The 22016-nt window shown below is 40.5% G+C and overlaps 1 protein-coding gene across 1 annotated transcript in view; it reads left to right on the top strand.

Moving 5' to 3' along the window:
- LOC308557948 (cyclin-Y-like protein 1) overlaps positions 1 to 22016 on the top strand; it is a 132424-nt gene that overhangs the window by 85638 nt on the left and 24770 nt on the right. Inside the window, exons 2-7 of the mRNA XM_081138858.1 lie at positions 6892 to 6966; positions 8249 to 8283; positions 14361 to 14461; positions 17419 to 17454; positions 20012 to 20063; positions 20906 to 21025. Of these exons, the coding sequence (XP_080994984.1) occupies positions 6960 to 6966; positions 8249 to 8283; positions 14361 to 14461; positions 17419 to 17454; positions 20012 to 20063; positions 20906 to 21025 (351 nt within the window). The 5' untranslated portion in view covers positions 6892 to 6959. The remainder of the gene's footprint in view (positions 1 to 6891; positions 6967 to 8248; positions 8284 to 14360; positions 14462 to 17418; positions 17455 to 20011; positions 20064 to 20905; positions 21026 to 22016) is intronic.

Raw genomic sequence — 22016 nt, 5'->3', positions numbered from 1 at the left:
GGCGCTGCCAGGTAAGCCTCTGAGTGATTTTATAAACCAGTTAGTGTATGGGTAGTGTTGGATGAGAGGCTAAAGAGGACCTTGATTTAATTCTTTTAAGGTGTACAACTCCCTTCCATGTATATCTCCTTTGGCCCTTCTAACTGCAAATAAGGCCCGTGTATACTCTCCCTCCATTGCTGCCGAGGAAACCGAGACTTAGACTGTGAAGTGACTGTGGCACAGCTGCTGAGCAGAAGAGGCTGACGTGCAGGTGGAAATGTGCCAAATTCAGTTTCTGTGGTGCTTACAAACTCTTTAGATTGCAGCTTATATTTCATATTTCTCCATAAAGTGAGCCCATTTTAACTTCCTCCAGTAGTGATTACTCCCGTTTGAAATCACTGTATACAACTCAGAAGCAACGGCTGCTCCCCCTGTGTCTATAAACTTATCACAGTGGGTAAGGGTCAAAGAAGAAGTCACGGGGGAGCAGGAATTTCCCCGGGTGCGAGTTGATGTGTTTTAGGGAGTGTGTTCCGACGGCCTCGGATGGAAGCCGACAGAGCTCTGGACGCAGAGGGTCCTTGTGAGAAGCTGGTGAGAGGGCAGGTCAAGGACCAGGGAGTGAGCACAAGCCTGTAGTGAGTAATGTAAACCAGAGAAGCTGGAAATACAGGGTTCAAAGTATAGAATTGCCTTTTATGTTTAATGTGATAGATTTTCTATTTCAAATTGTTTTTAATTTTGGAGACACATTCAATAACTTGATATGGAAAACCTCAGTTTCAGCAATTGCCTGTTATTAAGTTTCCATAGAAACAAAGTGAAAATAGCAAATGTAAAGTCCAAGGACACTGAAAATTTGCTTTTAATGTCTGTATTTCAGACAATTTTATATCAATTTCCCCGGAAATAGGAAATACTTACTTAGATGTAAAACATTCTGGCTTTTCTGTGATGGAGAATTGAACCATGTGCCTCTTACACAGAATCACGCTTGAATGATGCTCTGCCTTGTTCTTCTGGAACAGAAGGTGGTTTCTTGAAGTCATTTCCAGGGGATACTCTTAAGAGCCTAGTACAGATTTCAGACAGACTTAAAAGAATTTGTGTAGCACCTTGCCTTTATCTAACAGTATATCGACTATAACCGATGGTGGCCTCAGTAACACAAAAAAGACACTAAGGTCCTGTCATCCAGTATTGTTATTACTCACCAACTGCTCACACAGCCTTTCGTGTCCTGACCTCATGAGCTTTGCTAATTTGCTGGCTCAAGGTGCTCTCTCAGGGGATCCTTCCTCCCACTGCCCCTGTGGGGTGCGTAGGAAGGAACGGGCAATACTATGAGGAAAAAACCTCTGGGCAGCAGATCTTCACTCTTTCCAGGAGCTATTTTAAACCCTCTTTTTTTGGTGACAATATTAATAAGCATTTGATGTAAAAGATTGGAAAATATAGAAAAGTCACTCGCTTATGCTGAGAACACCCAGAACGTTTATTAATATTTTGGTGTTTATTCTTCCTGAACCTTTCGTACGCATATAAACATAACATTTGATTCTACAAAAATGAGGTCATTGTTTGTATGCTGCTTTATAGCTCTGTGTTATAAAGAGAAGTAATGACATAAAGCCCCTGGACCTGTGCCTGACCTCTGGAGGGCGCTCCAAGGGGTATTTCTATGCAACTGCGTGGAGCTCTGCTGCAGGCCTTTTCATAACTGTCCCTGTACCTTCAGATGGTTGGAGCATCACTCAGGTGCCCAGTCTTTAGGATGGGCCATTGTCCAAAGTGAAACCATGCACACTCCCATTATAATGCTTTATTCTGGGACCCAGATAAAAACAGGTGTGTTGTACTGACCTGTAGACTTCAGATGGTATGCTTTCTTATATCTTGATTAGGATGTCATTTTGCAGTTAAGGTATTTTAACAGTAAATGTTCTTATCCCAAATTAAAGTCACCATTGGTTTTTCACCGGACAGCAGAACTTCTCTTTTAGGTGTTTTGGAGATTTTGTGTCTTTAATTCTGAGTAACTACTACTCTAAGATCTGAAAGAAATGCTGATCTTAGATGACAAATCAGAAGATTGCATTAGGTAAAATCTTAGGAGTTATAAGAGAATTGGGAGAAACTTAATTGACTTGGGGTACACTGAAATAGTTAGATATTTACTGGGCACCATTCCAGATGCAGGACAGTGATAGTCAAGGCCAGGCTCCCACCCTAGCAAAGGTTTCTACATTCTAGAGGATCCTAGGGGCGGACAGCACATGGACAGTCAAAAAAGTCAGGGTTAAAGACGGCTGCTCCCTTTAGTGACACTGAGCCGGTCTGAAAATGAGGGAGCCCTGTGAACACGCTCCAGGCAGGTTCCTCAGGTGGGGGTGCGCAGAGTGCAGGCCACGAACAGCAGGCACGGGAGGGGGGGGGGGCTGCGGAGACTGACAGGGGCGCCGGGAGGAGGAAGGCGGTGCGTTCAGACCTGCATGCCCGTGGGCCTTGACAAAGAATATGAATTTTAGTCTAGTAATGGGAAACCACTGGAGGATTATATGTAGGGAAATGATGCTAATTGTATAAAGAGAGAGAGGAACAGCGAGGGAGAGAGAGAGAAGCTTCCATGTGAGAAGGGGGGATGCAGGGGTGTCAGGTAGACGGCGGGCAGAGTAGCGCAGGGGAGTCAACCGTGGATTGAACAGAAACTGTAAGGGCCTAAAATGGGCCAAGTTAAGGAAATTAAGTCTAAATGTAGTGACACAATAGGAATGACAAGTCACAGAAAAATAAACTAGTACGTCCCCACAGTCGACTACTATGGAGCTATAAAAAATAAAATATCTCTTTCCTGCTATGTGGTGATCTCCAGGATAAGTTACATGGAAAAGGAAGGAGAGGACATCCAGTGATGTACATGACAAAGCAGGGAAAATATGTATTTGCTTATTTTACAAAAATGCTGAAATTCCTGCTAATTGTGTGACTTTGGTTCCTTTCCCTTAAACAGGCAGCCAAGGCTCACATTTACTTAAGATGACGTGGGGGTGCTGGTTAATGAGCGGGCACTTCATACACTTCCTTTGAAGTGATGCTAAATGTTCATATTTTGCTTTTGAATTAATTTATGAAAGCTTTTTTGTCATTTCTTGGTGCTCTATATATAGTATATAAATTCCTCTTGCATTTCATTTGACCCTTACAGTGTTTTGAGTTCAGTAATATAGGAATTTTATCTGTTTTACGTGTGAGAAGACAGGCTCTGAGTGGTATAAATTGAGTTTTCCGAGGTTTGAACATCAGGTTGCTGGAGCAGGAATGTGAATTTCAGATGGATGGACACAGGGATGGGACTGATAGAGTGACATGTCATGTGATCAGCTTTGGGGATACTACCTTTTTTCACACACCCTTTTTCTAGTGTATTAGAGTAATTAAACTTCAGGGTTAAAACAGTAACATTCCATAATTTGAGATGAAATGGAGGTAAATTGTTACTGAGGAATGTTCCTAAAAGTCCAAGACACTGAGCAAAGTACCTTTAAAAATACATAGTGGAAGAACGGTGTACTTCACTGTGGGAACTGTCACGTCTCAGTCACAGTCACTGACACGTGTTGAGGACTCAAACAAGGCAGCCCTGAGGTCCAAGGCGAGGCCGCTGCAGAGGGGGTTTGGAAGCCAGAGCTGGGACGGGCGGAGGCTTCCTAGGAAGCAAGGCTCAAGGAGCAGCAGCCTGGGGGCCCCAGGGGCCCACCCTGTGCCCTTGGGTGGGGCAGCCAGCTCCAGGCCAGGGGGAAGGAGCCACCTGCCTGGGGGGAAAGTGCAGACTCAGAGAGAGAAAATCATTAGTGTATAATCCACTTGTTAGAGTCTAAATTTCGTGTTATGGGTCAGGAAACTAATACAATGCATAGTAAATACAATGTGAAGTATAGGGATAGAGCAGTCAGTACATGCAGGAACCTTAAGTAAACAGGTGCCCAGCAGTTGGCCTAGAAACTTCTGACATTTCTATTTAATTGGAATAAATGGAAATCAATGTCTTTCTGAAAAATGCTGCTTAAAACCACACTATAAAATAGTGATGCAGTATTTGTCATTAGCAAAAAGTGGAAGTTATATATATATAAAATTGTTGGAGGCTATAAACAGTAAATATTTTATGAAAGGCTCATGCAAATTAATAACCTTAGGGTTCTCGTGGGCACAATACATACAGTACCTGTAAACAAAAGGCAACTCACCAAAGTGGAAATAACACTGTTAACTGTGGTCAAACTGTATAATCAAAGAAATGCAAATTAGAGACACTGTGAGGTTCTTCATTCACATAACTAGGATTTCTTTAAGTATTAAAGCTGGAGTAGAAGCTAAAACTGGTATGTTTGGAGGCATTATACACTAGTGTGCCCTCACCTGTTTTAGAAAGCAACTTAGTTGTATGCATTGAGCCATAAAAACAACCTAACCTTTTGGTCTAGTCATTTAATTTTAAAGAGCTAAGGAGATTCAAAAGTTTAAAACCACTGACTTGTATGACCAGAGTTCACAGAGTAAAAACCAAGGTACTCCTTGATTCAGTAATTAAATGAGCTTCTCAGAACTCATCTCAGTTCTGCTCCTGTGGATTTCTCCTGAAAAGGCTTCCTCCTCATGCTGGTAAAGTCAGCGCCCAGAGCTCCAGAGGCCCTAAGGCTCCTAGAGGTCAGCTCTGCCTTTCTCTGAGGTTCCTGGGAGGTGCCAGACCAGCTGGGATTGATCGGCCAGCCCTGGGGCATGTGCCTGTCCTAGAACTGGGTGTAGGGTAGGGGAAGCTCCAGCTTTTTGTTAGTTGAGCTAGTTTTGTTTTTTTCTGCATATTGTCATTTCTTTCATTCCAGCCTTCTTGATTTTTATATTTAGAGCCATAGCAGCACATCTTGTTTTGTGTGTGTGTGTGTGTGTGTGTGTGTGTGTGTGTGTGTGTGTGTGTAAGCCTACTGCTTCCTTGACTGAAGTACATACTTTTCTTGGGCTTTCCAGTGAAATTACTAATTTAGCTATATCATGGCATAGGCACCTATACAAACATGGCTACTTATGCAAATGTGTTATTTTTTATTCAAATTCAGTATATTTGCATTATTTTTGGTAGGAAATAGTCTTGCATTCTCTCAGCAGCTGGAGGTTACAGGCTGCTCTGATAGTCTCTGCCTCTCACTTTGTGCACAACTGAGTTAGTTTATTTTTCTAAATAGCTCACATTGTCTCATTTTTCAAATATGTGGGGAAAATCCGTTAAAATAATTGTATGAGTTTTTTACAAAAAAATGTTGAATAGAATAGTGTCTTCAAAAGCAATTTAATAAACTTGAAATTCAGGGAAGGAGCTTCCTTGAAGCACAAGGCAATTGGTTCAGTTATTTAATTTCTGTGCTGGCGGGACTGTCAAAGCCGACGGCTCAGATGTCTGCTAACCAGCCAGTCCCGAATGACGTTTGGGCAACATTCTAACTGTGTTACTCGGAGGGGAAAGTTTTCTAGGTAAATACATTTGGACATGATGTTAGACTTTATTCATTACTATAGTTTTAACATATCAGTGAGCATTTTGATTCTCCAAGAACCAGGGCTATAGTCTATTTATATTTGACCTCCAAATGCCCTTTTAAAAACAGGCCCATTATTATGTGATGTGGGGAATGTCGCCTGAACCATTATTCCGTCAGGACCTTGGTCCACTTTCTTACAAGTTTGGTTAAATGGTTTGAGATGGACATTGCTAAGGCCTATCATAGGGTTTGTTTTTTTAACTTACAACTTTATAATCGCATATAGTGGGGAACTTTGTGTTATTAAAATTCAAGTACGTGTTTGGTATTCTTGCCTAAGCAGATTATCCCACCTCGGTGCAAGGTGCGCTGCAGGGGACCTACTTTATGTGTTCACAGCAGATTTCATGTTTGCAAGCAGCCCTATGATCAGGCCGAGAAAGAATTCTTATTGAAGCCCCAAATTAATCATGGGGCATGGAAGGAAGAAGTGAGAGTTTAGCTTTGGAAATTGAGGGCAGAACTAAAAAATCACTTTGTCAAAAGTATAAAAAGTCACTGTCATGAAACTATTCCTGTAGATTAGAGCACTGAGCTCTTATGCTGTCCTTTAAAAAGCGCCACGATGAACAGCCCCAAGTAAGCCTCAGCTAACTAAGTTCACTATCTGAATGGAGTTAGAATCAGCCTACGTGTGTAAAGAACATTTTCCAAAAGCAGCTCACTTGATTTGGGCCTATTTGATGTATTAGCTTGCATCTGTCGCTAATTGGCCACAGTGTAACTTGCTTCTTGAGACTGTTTCTGGAATGAGCTAGTAATATCAGCATAAAAGAGAGTGACTATATTTCTAATTGATAAGTGGAAGGGGGAAAGCACATATATGATACCCCAATTTAAATTAGATTATTTATCTGCAAGTTTAAAAAAAGTCTAAGATATAGCCTGGGTTAATTCCTCATATCTAGAAAGATCTTGCAATTTTTCATAACCCTGGTAGAATTTTTATGTTGTTGCCTTCACTAAAATTGTTTTGTTACCATTACTTAAAAACTTTTTTGCCCGGCCGGGCGTTGCTCAGCAGTTGAGTGTCGAACTGGGATCCAGGCGATCAGTGTTCGATTCCCAGTCAGGGCACCTGCCCGGGTTGCAGGCTCGATCAATGACTCTCTCTCATCATTGATGTTTCTATCTCTCTCTCCTCCTTTCCTTCCTCTGAGATCAATAAAGATATATTTTTTAAAAAATGAAAAAAAAAAAGACCTCTTTCAGCTTCGTTTAAGTGATTAAAATGGATGTATAGCTATTTTTTAAATTTTGTATTTTTCTACTCAACTAAATCAGTATGCTTATTTCTCTTCTTCCTATACAGAGTGGTATTTACAGTTAATCCCTTCCTACCATCCCAGGGCAAGGACAATTTTCCTAAAGAAATATGAAATGCATGGTAAGTCAAGATAGAATTTAGGGCACAGTTAGGTTTTTATTTGAACAAATCAAAAAAATCAGTTGTTTATGTATGAGGATTAAATTTGTGATTTTGGCTTTATTTTACATAGCGCTCAACCAAATGCTCCATCCTCCCCACATCTAGAACTTTCCAGCTCCTTCCAGCTCCCTCACCTGCTGCAGGGCTGCCCGGGGGCATCAGAGCAGACAGGCCTGCGGGGCCCCAGAAGCTCAGCATCAGCAGGGAAACTAGTGTCAGCTTCCTGTGCCCTGTTTGTTTTAGGAAAAGAGAACTGTAGGATTTTATCACCCTGCTTGCCTGCTTATTTTCCTTAATATTATGTTAAATCGTGTTTTCTTGCTTAAAAAGACTCACTGACCAAGCTTTCAGTTGATTAGACAGCAGAGGCACAAGAAGGGCAGGCTCCAGTGTATCTGAATTAACGCAGCACAGTAACAGTGGGGCTTTTTAACATGCCTTTTCATGGTACATGTGCATTTTGACTTTCTGGAGCTGATCGTTTTCGGTAGGATTGCTGTATTTCGGTTTCTTCTGGGACCATGGGCTGCTCTCATGTAGAGAGGGGGAGACAGTAAAGGAAAAGCTGCCTTCAGTCCTAGGAAGGTGCCTGTGATGCCCGCCCCACCTTCGAGGAGGCAGCGGGGGGCACAAAGTGCAGCCCAGGACCCTCTTTGGAGCTTTTAGTTTTCTTCTTTTCTTTGTGAGAGCAAAACAATTTTGTGTTGCAGGTGTTTAGTTAGGTTAGCCACACTCATTTTACAATTTAAACTAGATGGGATCCTTTGTAAGATATTCCAGTTGGTTACCAGTGAGTGGTGCAGGATGCTTCCAGGGGCCTGGCCAGAAACTGGTTCTTGGAGCCGTCAACTGCTAGATGCTGGTGACTCAAGTAAAGTGGGTGTAAATGCAGAATTAGGAACCAGGGCTGAGCAGTGGCTCAGAGATGCAGCAGTTAAACTTGTTCATTAGCTGACTCTCACCCGGCCTAATTAGCTTTGCCTTTTCTTCAGTACATGGAGCGACTTTGATTTGTACCTAATATAGAATCTCTCTTAGGTCAAAACAGTAAAACATAGGATAAAGTTTTACTTTATGGGACTCCTCTTGCCAAGTGATTTAAATTATCAATTGTCAAGAAGTGATAAAGGAAATGGAGTGAAATCTGTCTTATTTTGTGTGTTGGTATCTGTCAGGGAATCATAACTGTTTCCCTGAGGCATTTGTATCTGCATTGATCACTTATTCATTTTATTCTTAGTGCAAGGAAAGAGGAGGAACAGCTCTTCACACCATGTAAGTAAACACTTGAAAAGTTAAGTAAGAAATTAATAATATGAATTAAATTGTGTACCATGATTTTTAAAAGTATATAATGGACCCAGTGTCATCGGCATGTCCCTTTTTTGGTAGATTTTCTAAATCACTTCTGTTATCTTAATTATCAAACTTACATATTCAGGAAAATTTTTGGCTTAGTAATCCCCATTTTTTAAGGGGTTCTGACCTTTAACTTAAATTTCAATAATATGGTTGTGATAGAAAGATCTGCCTTAAATTTTTACCTTAACTTTTAATCTTGTTTTTTACAAAATAAACAACAATATAATAGCTAAGTCACTTTTTAGCACCATCTATTGACTTATTGTCATAGCAGCTGAAAGCTTAGCTTTCTCAACTCCAGCGTGGCCTTCTTTCCCTCCCCCTGTCCTCTCAACATGTAACATGGTTTTTATTAAATCAGAATCAATGTTTACACTATTATATTATGTAAATACTTTTTACTGCTGAGCCATGTAGATCTGTGGCTGTGCCTCTTTTTTGTATACCCTTCATTCTTTTTCTCAAATACACAGTGTCCCAAAAGATGTACATGCACTTTGAATGATCATCAAGTCAGTGTTTAGTAACATATAGTTCAGTTTCAGAATTTGAAAAAATCTATAGAAGTGAGTAATTTTTTGGTCACTGCTTGTTCTCAAACTGATGACCGTTCTGGTCCAGGCACAGATGATAAGGCAAAGCAGTGGAATCGCAAACAGCAAGAATTATTTGGTTCAGTATTTTGGGCCCTCAATTTGTTGACTGTTGGCTGGTTTTGTACCGTAAACTTTATCTTGTATGAATCCCCATAGAAGAAAGTCTGGTGGGTCTTTAGGATAAGTTTTCTCTGCTCAAAGCTTAGTCTGTCTCCCCCCATTACTTCAAATCAGTTAAACCTGGAAAGGAGTGGAAATTGAGTGGGTTACCAGCTGTTACAGTGTGTATACATTTTTGGGACCCCTATGTGACTGAAACTTGAGCACTTCTCCAGGACAATCCCAACCCCTTCTTCCTAGTCACCATGACCTCACACAGCCAGATGCAGCAAGTAGGCTGGTCTCCCTGCTTTCAAAATAAATTTTTTTGTTCCTAACAATCTAGTAATTTGGCAGAGAAAGATGGCTATCAGACAGAAATACTACATTTACGCTACATTAACATAATACCTAGTAAGTTTTCACTTTTGTGTGTGTGGAATTAATTTTTTGATTATATTCACTTCTTGTTTTCTAACAAATATTTTTTCCCAAAATTCTGTAACATTTGTCACAGGCCTGTCAAAAATATTTTCCATTTCCTAAACAGAGTTGTTCCATGTTTTATTGGAAGCAATCTCCCCCCTCTTGTTATCCTAGTCTAGTATAGACTTGCTTTTCCTAGGCCTGCTCTGTGTCTGTTTTGTGGCATATTTCTTTAAAGTCACCTGGGAGCTCACATAACTGTTCTCTTGTATGGGGTCCCCTATGTCTTAGATCAGTGATTTTCAACCTTTTCCATCTCATGGCACACATAAACTAATTACTAAAATTCTGTGGGCCCAACCAGCGTGCCTCAGTGGTTGAGCATCGACCTATGACCCCAGAGATCAGGGTTCGATTCCCGGTCAGGGCACATGCCCGGGTTTCGGGCTTGATCCCCAGTGGGGGGCGTGCAGCAGGCAGCTGATCAGTGACTCTCTCATCATGGATGTTTCTCTCTCTCTCTCTCTCTCTCTCTCTCCCTGCCTCTGTCGGAAATCAATAAAGATATATTTTAAAAAATAAAATGAATGAATAAAATTCTGTGCCACACCAAAAAATATATTTTTTGCCAATCTGACAAAAAAAAAAAAGTTATAATTTTGATTAACTCACACTGGATATCTCTTGTTGTGTTGGCTGTTGTCATTTTTTATTTGACAATCTAAGGGAAAAGAGATTAGTGCCTCTGCCTGAATAGTCAGGTATTGCATGCTTTAAAAATTCTTCTGGCACCACAGTGTGCTGCGCTTACACTGGTTGAAAATCGCTGTCCTAGGTGGTATGTTTTTCTCTGTCCTGTTATACTCCCTCGTTTTACTGGAGCACTTTTTCCTGGGAAAGGATACATGGGCAGAAATTTTTTAGAGATCTAGCCTCTCTGAAATGCCTCCTGTTTAATAAAATATAGAATTCTGGGTTGAAATTAATTTTTGCAGTACTAGAGGCATTTCTACTGTTTTCTCACCACAGTTGCTCTTAAGTCTGTTGACATGGGATGATACATTATATATTATTAATTTTAGAGATTTCCCCATCCCTTTCTTCCCTGGAAACTTTTAGAACCCTCTCTGTTCCCGGGGTTCTGGAATTTGTAATATGTTTTTGTTTGTAAGTTTCCATTTTATTGTGGCCATCAAGGCTACAGGTCTGATCTGCTTTCAGGGAATTGTTTTTGATTCTTTCATATATCCTCTATTCTTTTTTTCTAGTATTCCCATTACTAAGAAGCTGGAACTCTCAGGCCAGGATTCCTGCAAGAGTCTCTAATTTCCCCCCCTCTTTTCCCCCATTTTTTCTTTTTCTACCTTCTGGAGATTTCCTTCCTTTTATGCCCCAGCCCTTTTATAATTCTCTGTTTTGTCCATCTTGTCTTTAATGTACAGTGTCTCTTACATCCTGTTTTTCTTTTCTGAAGCATTTCATTCTTTTACCAAGACCATTTTTTGCCTTTTTGAGGTTAAGAATTATTTTTTTATATTTTCACTTGCTCTTGAATTTTATCAATCCCATTACTTTTCTTTTCTTTTTATTCAATACTTTATTTTACATAGGACAACTCATTTGCTGATACCATAGGTTCTAAGTTGCTCTATTAAAGTAATCACCAAAAAAAGTGATGTTCTTAGCATGTAGATTTTAGGAAATGTTTTCAACTTTTATTTATGAGTTCAGATGTTTTTTAATTAAATTCATTGGAGGGACGATGGTTAATCGGGTCACATAGGTTTCAAGTGTGCATGTCTGTGATCCATGATCGGTATGTTGCACTGTGTGCCCAGCCCCCGAAGCCAAGTCACCTTCCCTCAGCGTATATCTGGGCCCCTTACCCTTTACCACCCCCACACCCCTTCCCTCTGGCACCCACCGTGCTGTTGTCTGTGTCTGTGAGTTTTCGTTTTATATCCCACACGTGAGTGAAATCATGGGGCTCTTCGCTTTCTCTGACTCCTTGTTTAGCTGAGCATCATGATACCCATGTTGTCGCAGTGGCAGTGCTTCCCTCTGCTTGTGGCCGAGAGCTGTTCCGCTGTATGTGGGCCCGCAGCTGCTTCATCCAGACCTTCACTGGAGGGCACTTTGTTTCCTCCCGTGCCTTGGCCACTGGGGATAATGCTGCAATGAGCAAAGGGGTGCATATATTTCTGCAAATGAATGTTTTCAAATTTCTCAGGTATATAACCAGAAGGGGGGTTGCTGGGTCATATGGTAGCTCTATTCTTAATTTTTGAGGACACTCCCTACTGTTTTCCATGGTGGCTGGACCAGTTTATGTTTCCACCAGCAGCGAACGAGGGTTCCTTTGTCTCCACAGCCTCTCCCACACTTGCTGTTACCTGTCTTGTTCATAGTCACCATCTGTTTTGATCTGTCCTACTTGTTGGCGTCCCTCAGATGTGTGGTGGCCCCTGACCGCCTGTTGCTATGTAATTGGAAGCACTAGGAGTGAGCAGAAGTTTTGCAACTGACAGGGCTGCACTGCAAGAATTTGGGGGCGGATTCTGAGCCTGCCTTGGGTTCTGTAAGACACACTGGCTTCCTTACCCCTGTTCTAGCCACTCTCTATGGGCACCAAGGCTGTGCTTCCTCCCCTTTGTTCTTATACTGTGTATAGCTTTTTTTATGCCTTTAATTCTCAGGACATGTCTCTGAAAGGATGAGGAGTGGAAATAGATTTATGGTGCGTTTACAAATCTCAAATCGATAGGTTCTAACTCAAACTTAGAACCTATATTTAAAGTGTAAATCAAAGTTTAAAGTTTTAATTCAATACAATTAATATTAATTCAGCGAATATTTTTGGGTATCCTGATAATTAGCATACTACACTTTCCTACCAAAGTCTTGGTTAAGAATTCTATTCAAACCATGCATTTTGCCGTATTGTCCCATTTATGTGCAACATAGATGGAGCAGCTTTCATTAATGCATAAAGTGCTAGAAATTTTCAAGTTAATTAAAAGTCATCAATTCTTAATATCCAAAATGTGTCTTGTGAAAAAGTAGAGAGAAAACAGTAAACTTCAGCTTTATTTTTTAATGGATTAAGATGAGACAGTGGCACAATGGGTGGGACAGGATTTCAACAGGTACTTGACTTGATAGTAAGGTTGGGGTTGTCACTCCTTAGACTTCTAGGCTGGTTATTTGTCTAGTCTTTGTTATTGAACTTTAAGTCTACTAAGTAACCCCTTCCCTTTCTTGCAAAGATTGTAAAAGTCCATCCGTTCTGCCGTTTGTGCCGAGTGAAGGAAGATACAGCAGGATTTTTGTCTCTGTCCATTCTAGTGACCCACCAGGGGTTCAGATACCTGTGAACACTAAGTTTTCCGTAGTATTTTGGTGCTTTTGTTTTCTTTGTATTTGCATTTTTTATCTTTATGTTTGTCACTGTAGTTCTTTGAGGTTGTAAGCCATCAATAGCAAGGTTTTAACCCTGAAGAACAATTGTTTTAAATATTCAAGCAAGATGAGGGGAAAATAATCTGCAGCCAGTATACCCAGGCTTTGCTTGGAGGCTTAATTCTGCCCCCTCTGGGGGATACTAGATACTCGATCCTGGGAAGTCTGAATAGTTGGGAGGAGGCCTGGACTGATGGCAGAGTGTTGTGTTCCTTTGGTTGGATGAGGCCAGTAGACCGTAAGTTGTTGATTTACTAAATGAACCCCATGGAGCTTTGAGCGATGCCTAATTAAAAATTTTCAATGTTTTAGCACGAATATTTTCAAATACAAACAATATACATTTATAGTAGAAAAAAATTTTAACTGGAGGAAAATGTGAGCAAATATCACCTAAAGTTTTACCAACTAGTCTATATTTTGGTACATTTTCTCCCTCTTCTTTTTATCCCCCTATAGATAGGTTTTTGGTCATAATTGACTTTTTAAAGGTGTTTTATACGCCGTATTACACTTGTATAGCAGTGCTCTTAAAAGATGACCTTCCACTTAGAATAAAAGTATTCAAATGAGTTTTCACATTTTATGCTGTATTTGTCTTTTTGAGATCTGAAAAGTAAATTACAGATTAACTACATAGTTTAAGAAACATCAGAGTTTTAGGTATAGTTAAAATATTTCTACTTTGAGCCCGGCATGGCATGGCTCAGGGGTACAGCGTCCATCTAAGATCCAGGCTATCATGATTCGATTCCTGATCAGGGCACATGAAATCAATAGAGATATATTTTAAAAAATATATATATATATTATTTATATATATTTCTAGCTTGAAAGAATTTATTCCTCCAAAGAGTGATTCTTTTCAAATTATGCCCTCTGGAACTTTTGGCTAATGAGGAATAAGTGGCTTTGAAGTAAGACATCTGAAACTGGCAAAATTGTGTTTTAGATGATATAAAGATATTTCTGATTATTGGCTAGTGGCAGTTTTTAAATGCTCTGTATTTTAAAAGATATCAGCTAGATGTTCTCCCTGTCCTGTCTTTGTGTATTTGTGGGAGATCCTGGTGGGAAAGTGTGACCGCATGCTGAAAGCTGCTTTATAATAATATGGGAAAGGAAGGCTCATCTGAATTAGTTTATAAAAATACAGCAGCACCGATACAGTAGGCAGTTAGGCAGAGATGAACAGAGTCGGAGCGACAGGCCAGGTTTGTCACCAGGGTAGAACGCTTTTGTTCCTGGCGATGGGGACCTCGCCCCAGGGTGACCTTTCCTGCCCTAGCATATCACAGGTCAGGCTGTTTACACCCCCTCACCTTTCATGTTTGATATTTTAATGAAGAAAAAACACTTTTCTAAGTTTAACTTACTGTGATGTTTTCTTCTATTCCCCTTCCCCTTCAGGTATTTCCAGATCACCTTAGAGAAAAATATAGCTCATGCTCAACAATATTTTTAGACAACAGCACAATTTGCCAGCCCGAGACGAGAATCAGTGTGCAATGGTGAGTAAAATAGGCTGCCCGGGCTCAGTGACAGACACCTTATGCTACAGGCGTCCTACCCATATGGGACCTCATTTGATTATACTTTTCCAAGATCAGGTTAAGAAACTGGTATCAATTATTATTGATTTCAATTTCCATTTTAATCTGAGAACATGGAAGACGGGAAAGCCAGTGAGCAAATATAAATTTCCCCCCAAGAGTATTCATCTTTACCTGAGGAAATACTGTGGCTGAGACGTTGTTGAACAAAATGCAAGGAGGGGTGCTTCTCATTGACTCTTTCTGGAGAAAAGTGTTTCTTTATGAGATAAAGGCCTAAAACCACATGTGCTACTCTGCAAGCTGCTCTTGGCAGGAGGACCAGCTCGGCCCCCACTGGCCCAGGGCATCTGCCTTTACACTTAGTTGGATTTGGTCAGATTTCCCCTGTTCTGTTTTTCCTGCACTATTTCTGTATTAGAATTCACTTTTCCATCCAGGAAAAATGCACCAAACCAGGGTTAAGGAACAACTTCTCAAGGCTGATTTCTTTGTGGATAAAATGTGTTCAACTGAGGTTTTAACTTTATAGATGTATTAAATTTAGTTATATATGTATATATAGATATATAAATACACTTCCAAGACACTGTATCAATCCATATATAAGAAAATCAAAGCAGAAAAAAGTTAGATAAGTGAAGTTTTGGAAACGCAGCCACAGTCAGGTCTATACTTAAGCAAACGTAACAGTGTTATGATGCTGCTGAAAATTATTCAGTAAGTTCTGTGAGCCCTACATAGTTTACAATTGCAGATGCACTTTAAAACATGCTAAGATGAAACTTTAAAGCTACTTAAGAGCGAAATAAAATTAAAATAGGACATAGAGCTTCCTGAATTCCATTGGGGTTTTCCAAGGAGCATTACCAGCGTCTCCCTGGGATATGAGAGCTGATTTTCCAGAACAGTTTGGGAAATGCTACCTGAAAATATTAGTAGCCTCATTCCTAATTTTTCAGTCCTAAAAATATAATTTGTTCATAAACTTAATTTTGTTTCTCTTGTACCAGCTTTTTTACTAATTAAATTCTCAGTAACTTCTACTTTATTAAAAACTGGGAGTTCACAATCATAATACTGTAACTTTCTTCTCTCACCTATAACAGTAGTTGAGATCAAATTGTGTTTCATCAAAAATTGAGCCCCAAACCTCTCTAAAGTCCTGAGCTTTGGCACCTATCACATAATCATTTAATCTTTTTATGCAGCCAGGACACTAAATCCTGGAGTAAGAAAAGGACTCCACTCTGGCTGCATTCCATAGGTTCTTTTGAATTCCAGGTTCTGATGTTACAGTATATAATTCAAAAGTAGTTGTAAAGACTAACCTTGCTCAGACAAGTAGGTGTTATGCTTTTTTTCACCAAATTAGTCTAATTTTTGGAAGTACAGTCAGCTTTAGTTTGCTCTCATCAGGTTTTGAAAATGATCAGTACATTTACTACTTGTAAAATAAAGGTGTTCTGAGAAAATTATTAGGAATGGTTTTGAAAAGATGTTTATTATGGGGCAGTAGCGCATTGTTCCCAATGGGGTGGGGGAGCCTTATTAGAATCACGGATGCAGCTTTTTTAAAAATGTATGTCTCTAAACACATGCAGCCCCTGTCCCCTCCCCCAACACACTCCCTCTCACAAGCCTTTGATGAGCTGAGGAAGGATGGGGGGCATCATTATATGGAGAAAAGCATCCAGGGTGATCCTGATTTCAACCCTAATTCATGTGTTCACATTGCAATCACCTGAGAAGCTTTCAAAACAACCCAGAGTCATACCCAGTGCCCGTTAAGTCAGAGCATCTCAGGGCGGAGCCAGGCGGTTTTCAAAGCTCCTCTGAGGATCCCAATTACAGCCAAGCTTGGGCAGCACACTGCCTGGTGAGAGGGCAGGAGGGAGAGGCCTGCTGCTCACCATTGCTGGGACCTTGAGCAAGTCAGTTTTCACCTTGGTTACCTTACCTGTAAAATGGGTTGTTGAATTAAATGTCATCACAACTTCCTTGGTTCTTTTCAGCTTATATGCTTCAAATTCTCTGATTTTAAAATCAATTTGAAGATGAAACTGTTTGAATCCCTATAGAAGTACCCTTTAGATACTAACAATGTTACAGGCCTTTTTACAAGTGCTCATATTCTATAGACCTAGTTATAAAATTCAATTTTGCTTACCCTCAGTTATTTTGAGTTTCATTTTAGAAACTGAGAGCAAAGAGGAAAAGCATATGACTTAATCTACAGTACTCCTTTGTTTCATATTACACGGAATCTGCGAATACCTTAGGAATACAGTACCTTACACAGTACCTGAGGACTTACATCTGCTCATTAAAATTGCACTTAAACTAATTTGGAAATAAATGTTATTAATATTACCCTGTATACTGCTATGCTGCGTTGTTGGCACTGCTTGTTTTAGGAGAGTTAGACCTGTTGATTTTGTGGCTTCTTATATATGCCATTAAATTTTCTAACAATTGTGTAAAAGTGATCTTAAATGATTTGGTTGGGTATAGAGAATTTAATTTACCTTTAGGCAAATGATGGAAGATGGGTGGGTGGAAAAACTACTGTATGGCTTAAATTTAAGCATGTGTACAAGCAGATCTATCTTGTACAGGATCAAAGATTCTATGGGTGAAGGGGAAATGACAGCAGAGATGTGTAATAACTTACATACTGAAATAACCAACCAAAACATGTCTTCTAACAGCATATTCCCTAGCATTTTGGTTTTCCTAATTTTGCTCAAAGCCAGAGAACTGCAACAAGGCAAAAAGTGCCCAAGAGAAACTGTTCTGAATGAGGATTTCATGGCCACTGGGCCCTGGGAAGGTCCTTCCCCACCACAATCCCTTTTAAGACATGTCTTCAGACCTAACATGGACTCAGTTCTTCCATTTTTTTCTCTCCACAGCCTGGTATTAGCAATATATTACCACATCAAGAAAAGGTGAGTTTTAAAACGTGTCTTGTTATTCTAGCTAATAAACTGATAAGATATAAACTTTAGTGTTAGGTAATATATATGGGCATTATTGGAGTAAGCTGTAGAGTGCTTTTATTACATTATTAAAGTGAATCATTTTTGTCTTAGGACTCAACCCTTAAGCTATTGATCCCAAAGGATATTTGTGTATGTGGGCTATACTGATATTTACTGTATTAGAAATTAGAAATTAAAATTGAGAATTTAGAAGTAATTCCCCTGTATGTTGAACCATGGTTTTTTGTAGCACTGTGGAAATGTTGAGCTAGATAATACTTTTTTCTGGGGGCTGCCTTGTGCGTTGTAGGATGTTTAGCAGCATCCCGGCCTCTCCTCACTAGATGCCAGCAGCACACTCTTCCCGCGCCTCACGGTGACAACAGAGCATGTCTCCAGCCAGGGCGGGATGCTTCCTGGGGACAAAACACCCCTGATTGGGAACCGTAGTATGAACATAATATTTTCTAAAGGAGAGTTACTTTGCACAACAAAAACATTGAATGGAAATTGTGTCATTTATTTACATTTTTGCAAGTCTCTTTATGTCTGGTAATAGACATCAGCTGATCTCATGTATACCCTGTCTTCAGTCATTTGTGATTACTTCAGTTATCTTGATAATTTGTTTTGAAGAAACAATGTGAAGACCATGCCTCATGTAAATGTATGGCTAGGAAAGGGAGTATTTTTAAAGCCTTCTGATAATTGTGGATATTCTTTGATACTGTACCCAAAGTCCACAAGTGCTGGTTTCTTAAATTAGTTACAGTGGAATTTTATTTTTTAATTTATTTTTAAATACATCTTTATTAATTTCAGAGAGAGGAAAGGAGAGGGAGAGAGAGAGATAGAAACATCAATGATTAGAGAGTCATTGATCGGCTGTAGCCCACAACCCGGGCATATGCCCTGACCGGGAATCGAACCCTGATCGCCTGGATCCCAGGTCGACGCTTAACCACTGAGCCACGCCTGGCCGGGCACAATGGAATTTTAAACCATATCTATGAACTTCTAGTAACGTCTCTATTAAATTAATATCCATTCAGATATCTTGTATGCTGAATGAATCTTTTTATTGTAAATAACTTTATGATAATATTATGCATTGGTCATTTGGAAAGTATTGGTTCACATTACTTTATACAGTATTAAAATTCACTGTTGTTAGTTAGCATCATATCACCACCAGTCTTCCCTGAAAGTCCCTTAAGTATTGAAAAGCTGTCAGGCTCACACAAAAAAGGTACAAGTTTTCCCCAGTCTTGATTTTTAGCTTGATAGCTTGAATTGCGTCACTGGTAGCAAATGTACAAGTTGTTTTCCTTGAAGTGACATGCTCACTTTTCAGTTTTGAGAGACTGACAGTTATACTATCAAATAAAGATGTTATTCAATGAAAAAAGTCAGTTGTTCAGCTCACAACTAAGTCACACGTACTTTTCCTTAACAACCACTATTCGATATGCAGAAGTGCTTAATGCATACTTCCCCCTTACTCAGATATAAATAAGAATCAGCATTTAATAACACTACCCTTACTGCTTTGTCAAGGATGTGCTCCAGTGAAGCAGAATTTGTTTTTCAGCCAGTGGCCGTGAGGAACAGAGTGACTCCTAGCACAGGGCGGTGCCCCGGCCTTGACTCAGGCTCAGAAGCCAGTTTTACTGACTTTTCTTTTATACAGTCATTGCAGTGTCAGTATAGACGCAGGCAATGCCTTAGGATTTCTATAAAAACAGTTTTGGGCCTCACGTGTCTCCTGAAACTGGTCTAGGGGACCCCAGAGGCCTGCAAAACACATTTGGGGAACCACTGTGTGGAAAATTAAACTTAAAAATAATGAAGACTGGTTTTCCTGGCCAGTGCGGCTCAGTTGGAGCATCGCCCCAAGGGGGCAGGTTCCATTCCCAGTCAGGGCCCATGCCCAGGTTGTGGGTTTGGTTCCATCAGGCCACGTTCCTGGGTTTCAGGTTCGATCCCCAGTTCGGCGTGTGCAGGAGGCAGCCTTTCGATGTGCGTTTTTCCCTCTCTCCCCCTTCCTCTCTAAAACCAGTAACTGGTCATTTTTAAAATAAAAAGGCAAGTTTTTAACTCAAAGTGTTTAAAAAAGAAGAAACACACAATAATGATATAATATAGGAAACTAACAAGAGAAGCGAAACTGGGAAACATGAGTCTCGTATTCACATGCATGGCCCCGCTCCTGCTCTGTGACGCGCTCCTGTGTGGCCCAGGGCGAGGCGGCAGATGGAGTCTGTCGGGGTGACCAGCGTCGCCTGTCGGAGGGTCAGCGCCTGGAGAGGCAGCTCTGGCTGCTCACTGTAGAGAAGATTTCACAGAATTGGATGTGCTGGGTAAAAAGAGGCCAGAAACTTCTTACGGAATCTAAGAAGAATTAGTAGGACTCTGTAGAAGGTTAAGCTTCTCCCTCCACCCCTCTCTCTACTCTCAGCAGATGTGTTACTAAAATATTAGAAATTCCTGGATTTGTTTTTAAAATCACCTTCTTACTTTATAGAGATGGAGACAGATCCAAGGACATTTTTGATGAAAGGCTGCACCCGCTGACAGTAAGTATCAGTTGTACTGAGGCTGTATTCTTTCTCATACAATTGTGTTTATTCATGATGATTTGCTTTGAAATTAATCACTAGAAGAAAATTACTCTCTCCAGCTTGAAGTCAAAATTATCTTCCTTTGGTTTTCTTCCTCATCTCATGTTGTATCTAATTATTTTACAAAGGGAATGTTGTATAGGAAATAGGTCAGTAAGAACTGAGCTTCAGCTTTGTACAGGTGGTGAGCTAAGGTGAGTAAACATGCCCCCTCCAGAAACGTGTATCCTTTTAAAAGATAGTTTTCAGTAACATCAAACAATATGAATATTTGTAAATAAACCTAACAGATATGTAAAGATCTCTGTGAAGAAAATTAAACAACTATTTATATTTTGAGTTAATTAGAATGGCAAAAAAATTTCCAGTTCCCATCTTCTGATGCCCTAGAGCAGTATGTGACGGCTGCCTGCTGTTTAGCACAGCACAGCCTTAGGGCCCTGTGGGTACAGGAAACTGGAAACACATTATCAGAGTTGGTTGCAGAGAAGTAGGACATGAGGATGAAAAGTTCTTTGAGCCTAAAGATAGTTTACATTTAGATAGAATTCTGTATGGGGAAGGTGGAAAGGAACATGTAACTTTTCTGAGGTTGTGCCTGCATTTATCTTAAATGAGTGTCAGTATTGAATATTGTTTTTTAAGGTCCCATTGTTTATATTTAAAAGACTAAAAGACATGTCACCCAATCAAAATTATTTTCAGGGGCACGTGGGCACAGGTAGGAGACGGCTCTCAGGAAAGCACTTTTTGTTTTTCTTCAGTGGATAGTGACATTGCATTTTTCCTCCTTTCAGCAGGAAGCGGTTCCAGAGGAAAACTTCGATCGTAATCCTGATCCTGAAACTATTTACGGATTCATTCGGCCTTTTTTCAATGACCTAAATCTAACAGCTGAATTTTCAATAACAACTTTGGTAAGATAGTTCTTTCAGAACTTTATTAAGGGAAACCTATCAAGGGAGGTGAAATACACACATTTGAACTTAATAATCATGATTTCAAATGCCCTTGCTTTTCTCATCCCAAAACACTTGCTATTAAAGGCAGCAGGAGAGGTTTCCTCTTTCTCCCTCCACACCTCAGGAGACATGCGCACATGCACTGCACACATGTGCACACCTACAAGGTGTGCTGATGGGGCAGGATGTTGGCAATAACAGAACGTTGTGGGCCCCAGGTAGTGACCGGTTCAGTGTAGGCCCAAGCTGAGTCCCAGGCTGTATTCCCCAGGCAGTTCTAATGTGTGTCCTGATTGGGAACTAAAGCCCTAAATTCTCTGTTCCTTGGATGATGGGTGTTCACCCATCCTTGCTGTCCTCTCGTGCCTGCCTGTGAAGTTGCCCAGGATTGGCGTGCAGTGGTGCCTGACAAGGCTTTGCTAGTTGCCTGCTAAGCTACAGCTGTGTGAGGACCTTTGTGTCATTCATACAGAATTCCTATGGTCAGATTTTATCATCTGGAATAAGTGGTCCTATTCTAACGAGAAGTAATGGGATTGTACTAATTCCTGCTCCAGCAAACCTAAAGGGGAAAGTCTGCTGCTTGGTCTGGAGGGAAAGATTCCTTAGGTCAGTGCCTCCTCCTTCAGTATTCAGTTCAAACCTTGGAGAGGCAGCCTGTGCTTCTGAATAGAGACCCCTGAATGGGCAATGGGTCAGACGCAGGCCTTTTCATGGAGCTACCAGCCACTTGGAGTGCTTAGCACATGCTGGAGAAAGGCAGGAGTGGGGCTCCCATGAGGGGAGCAAGTGATACAGGAGGGAGAGCATCTGGGTTGGAGGAGGCGAGTCTTTTGTAGACGAGTTAAGCTCGATGCACCTGGGAGACAGCAGAGTGGAGGTCTCTAGAAATCACTCGAATGCATGGAATTAGAGCATGGATCTGAGCTAGAGGTAGGGAATTAGG

Source organism: Miniopterus schreibersii (assembly GCF_964146895.1).
Source record: "Miniopterus schreibersii genome assembly, chromosome: 1".
Classification (NCBI taxonomy): domain Eukaryota; kingdom Metazoa; phylum Chordata; class Mammalia; order Chiroptera; family Miniopteridae; genus Miniopterus; species Miniopterus schreibersii.
Note: the sequence above shows the minus strand (reverse complement) of the source record. Positions and strands in the feature narration are given on the sequence as shown.